The 3,900-nt window shown below is 54.3% G+C and overlaps 1 protein-coding gene across 1 annotated transcript; it reads left to right on the plus strand.

Annotated features, from left to right (window-relative positions):
* The first annotated feature begins 203 nt into the window (after positions 1-203).
* On the plus strand, positions 204-3,615 carry Cytl1 (cytokine like 1). The gene is made up of 4 exons (XM_027935127.3): positions 204-350; positions 2,130-2,174; positions 2,351-2,479; positions 3,445-3,615. Exons 1-4 carry the CDS (start codon positions 204-206, stop codon positions 3,526-3,528), a joined length of 405 nt encoding a protein of 134 aa, XP_027790928.3. The 3' UTR covers positions 3,529-3,615.
* The last annotated feature ends 285 nt before the right edge of the window (positions 3,616-3,900 follow it).

Below are 3,900 nucleotides of genomic sequence, written 5' to 3' on the forward strand. Positions count from 1 at the left end.
GCAGCCATCCTCACCTCATGGGATCCTAATGAAAGGACTGAGTGTCCCGGCCCAGGTGGGCGTGCCAAACCCCCTCTCCCACCCACTGGGCAGCTGGCTCTGGCGGGGGCCCACAGGAAATGGAGGCGTGGAGCCATGGCCCTGGGCCACCCCCAGCTGCTGCTTAAAAGGGAGGCGGGCCAGGCTGCAGGGAGCCCAGCACCATGATGCCCTGGACGTCCCTGCTCCTGCTGCTGCTGGCCGGGCTTCCTGCTGCATGGCCCGCTCCCCCGACCTGCTACTCCAGGATGCTGACCCTGAGCAGGGAGATCACCAGTGAGTTCCAGGGGCTGCAGGCCGCAGAGCCAGGGGTGAGTCCCCCCCACACCCACCCTCGCCCCGGAGCCAGGCCAGGAGGCTCCGTGAAGATGCACCTCCCAAACACATGGCTTTGGATGAAAAAGAAAGAAAGGGTGGGGAGAAGGAAAGAAGGGAAGAGAGAGAGAGAAAAAGAAAAATAGAGAAGACTGACTGCCATTCTTTTCTAGTAAAAGATAATCTCAAGGGCTTTTGTATATTTCCCTCCTACTAAATATGCCAACTATTTGCCTTTTCAAAGATATAAGGAAAAGTAACCAAAGACATCACAAGTTTTGTTTGAACTTATTAGCAAATATCAGAGACGCTGTAGTAAAATGTACCAAAAGAAAAGACCAGCTCCCCACAGAGTCTAGGACTTCAGAGTCACCTCACAGCCCAGTGACCCCTGTGTGCTGAGGGATGGTGACCCCTTACCTGCTGGGGACCCTGAGCAGATCACTCAGTCTGCTATCTCAGTTTCCTGCCTGTAAAATAGATGACACCAGCTTGCCCACCCCACCCGCCCCGGCACACAGAGGGTCAAAGGAGTGAGCAAGGGTGGCTAGCTGGGGTCAAGAGGACACCCAGGAATTCAGAGTCGGGTGTCCAGAAGGGTGGCTGAGTCGAGCATCTGACAGAGAAAAGCCATGAATTAAGCTTCATTAAGAGCTTCAGCACAATTGAACAGCGTCTCTTGACTGCTTGTAAATGCTTCAAAAAGAACCTAATGATTCTCAGATGTTGGGGTTTACAGGACTCTGACACCCTCTCTGTGTTTTCTTTTTTTAAAGCCAAATAACATGTATTTATGTCTCATTATAAAAGTAACATACTTTGTAGAACGGTCGGAAAACGCACACAAAGAGGAAAATAGGCATGGCTGTGACTCTGTCACCCAGAGGCGACTGCTCCCATTACATTCCAAAGGCTGGCGTTTCTGCCTCCTGTCTGTGCCAAGGTACCCAAGCGCCAGGCTGCAACAAAATTGGGATCAAATGGCACAAGCTGTTTTGCAACTTGCTTATTAACGACATTGTGGAGTAAGTTAATACCCTTAGGTACAAAAGAACTTGGCTGGGTAGGTGCACCACCATCCCTTGCCTTGGAAGAGACAGAGCAATTGTCTTTTAAAAGAACCCGATTTTTAAAGGTAAAAAAAAGAAAAAAAAAAAAAAACCCCATAGGCTCAGAATGTTAGAACTAGAAAGAAGTGGAAAGATTATACATTCCAGCTCTTTCATTTCCCAACCGAGAAACTAGGTCACAGAGGAAGATACGAGCCCGAGGTCACGCAGGCGGGCAGGAATTGAGGGCTTCATCCCTGAACCGACCAGGAGTAAGATGTAGCAATAGGAAAGTACCACGGGGTGCTGCAGAGGGTTACACAGGACCCATTTTACTCTATGTAACTAATTTATAATAATACATATTTATGGATATGTTTGTATATGTTATACTTGTTATATATTACATGTATCTATTTGTAGGTGTAGAACTATCATATAACTAAACAGCTATAAAATTGTTTTATTATGTATATATATACCTGGTGGTTATCAAATATTACTATGTGTTTACGTGTGCATCAAATGGTGCCTCGATTCAGAGTAAATATGATAATTCTGTGTTCTAAAAGGCAAAATCTGGGAGACCAGTTGTCCACTTTGGGGTGCGTGGACATGTAAGACTAGCAAGTTTTTCAGGTGTCATAGCACCAAGAAAGACCCCAGGATCTGGGCTGGGCTGGCCAGAGCCTCTGTGGCCAGGCTGAGCCTGTGTCCTTTCTGCAGGAGCCCTGTGTGAGGTACCTGCCCGGGCTGCACCTGGATATCCACGTAAGTGGGCTCTGCCTGGTGGGGGCAATCTGCATCCTCTGCTGCTGACCATCCAGTGTGGGGTGGGAGAGGCCCCATGGGGTGGGAGAGGCACAGGAGGACACAGGCGCTCATTAGCTCCTGTCCCCCTGGCTGCCGACTTCTCCCGTGAACCCTCTCCTATTGCCCACTCCCAGAATTACTGTGTGCTGGCCAAGCTGCGGGACTTCGTGGCCTCGCCCCACTGTTGGAAAATGGCCCAGGTGGATGCCCTGAAGGACAAAGTGCGGAAGCTATACACCATCATGAACTCGTTCTGCAGGAGGGTAGGTGACGCCATTGACCACCCCTGTTCGCCTGCTGGGAGGAGGGGGCTTGAGGAGGAGCAGGGGTCTTAGGAGGAGCTCGCATCCACAAAGCCCTTCTGCAGCACCATCTCCCTCGCTGAGTGACGGGGATTCATGAGACAGCTACACGGGGCGCCACTCCCGGCCCCTGAGACAGACGGCCCCGAGCCAAGCAGGGCCTGTGGGAGGAGCTTTCTGGAGGAGCAGGGGCCCCAGGAGTGCTCTGTGAGGGGGGGGGGGCTCTGGTAGGAGGGGGGAGGGGAGAGCCACGGGATCCCAGGACGCAGGCTGCAGCCCCAGGTGGCCCTGAACTGTGGCTTCATCTTCCCCTACCCAATGCAAACACGTCAACTGGGGACACACTAGTCCTCACCTCAGGACATCACTGGAAAGGTAAGAATCACACCCTCCCATGCACCAGAACCCTCCTGACCCCCTTGATCCCAAGACACCCAACAGAGCAGCCACACCTGGTCTCTCCAGCCCCTGCCTGGCCAGAGTGAGCCTCGGAGAAACCACTGGCTATTAGTTGACATTTCTTTGTGTAGCAAAGATGTGTTACCCATTTCCCCATGTCCAGTCCCTCCTGGTCCCCCTCTCCCCCTGGTCTGTGGGGGACAAGATGGCAGAAGCAGGTGCAGTGACTGTCCAGCAGGTGAGCTGAGAGCCACCCTGTCCCACACACGACCCCAGTGCTGGGCCCCAGGTGTTGCCAAGAAGCAGGGTGAGCTCGTCCCTTGCTCGGTCACCCGTCCAACCCACGTGACATGAGAGTAGGACAGGAGATCCTGTAGGGATGTGGAGAAAGCAGGGACCGGCTCTCCTGGGAGGAGGGAGTGGAGGTTTTCCTCGGGGAACACTTGTGTGACCTTCGAGGACAGGATGACCGAGAGTCCTGGAGCTGCGCCTGGCTCCAGGGCCCCCTCATTGCGCGTCTTCGGCAGGACCTGGTTTTCCTCTCTGATGACTGCAGCGCCTTGGAGCACCCAATCCCAGTGACCACGGGCCCTCCTGAGGGCCAGAGCTAAGGCGGCCAGACGAGAGAAAGAACCCAGAGGCCTGAGGCTGTGCATCTGCCCAGATGGAGGGCGGAAGCCACAGCCCCACAGGCCTCCTGCGGCGGGCCTCAGCCCCCTGTGGAAGGCGGCACTGCTGCTTGGGGGGCCTGCCTGGAGCACGGGGTGGGAGGCCTGCTCTGCAGTGCCTTGGTGGTCAGATGCACCAGGAAGAGGGCTCACAGCCTCTCCTGCAGGGCCAGGAACTTGAGCCCACACAGAACGGTGGTCCTGACCATGGCAAGAGCGGGGTACACATGCACCCGCCTCTTCCTTGTTGGGAACCTGCTGACCCCTGACCAAGCTTCTGTTTTATGCCTTCCCTCATCACAAGCTCCCGGTCCC

This window comes from Marmota flaviventris, chromosome 7 (assembly GCF_047511675.1).
Source record: "Marmota flaviventris isolate mMarFla1 chromosome 7, mMarFla1.hap1, whole genome shotgun sequence".
In the NCBI taxonomy this organism is placed as follows: Eukaryota; Metazoa; Chordata; class Mammalia; order Rodentia; family Sciuridae; genus Marmota; species Marmota flaviventris.

Coding starts and splice junctions, on each gene's coding strand:
- Cytl1 (XM_027935127.3), top strand. CDS start 204: ATGATGCCCTGGACGTCCCTGCTCCTGCTGCTGCTGGCCGGGCTTCCT. Junction 351..2,129: donor TGCAGGCCGCAGAGCCAGGG/GTGAGTCCCCCC, acceptor TCCTTTCTGCAG/GAGCCCTGTGTGAGGTACCT. Junction 2,175..2,350: donor GGCTGCACCTGGATATCCAC/GTAAGTGGGCTC, acceptor GCCCACTCCCAG/AATTACTGTGTGCTGGCCAA.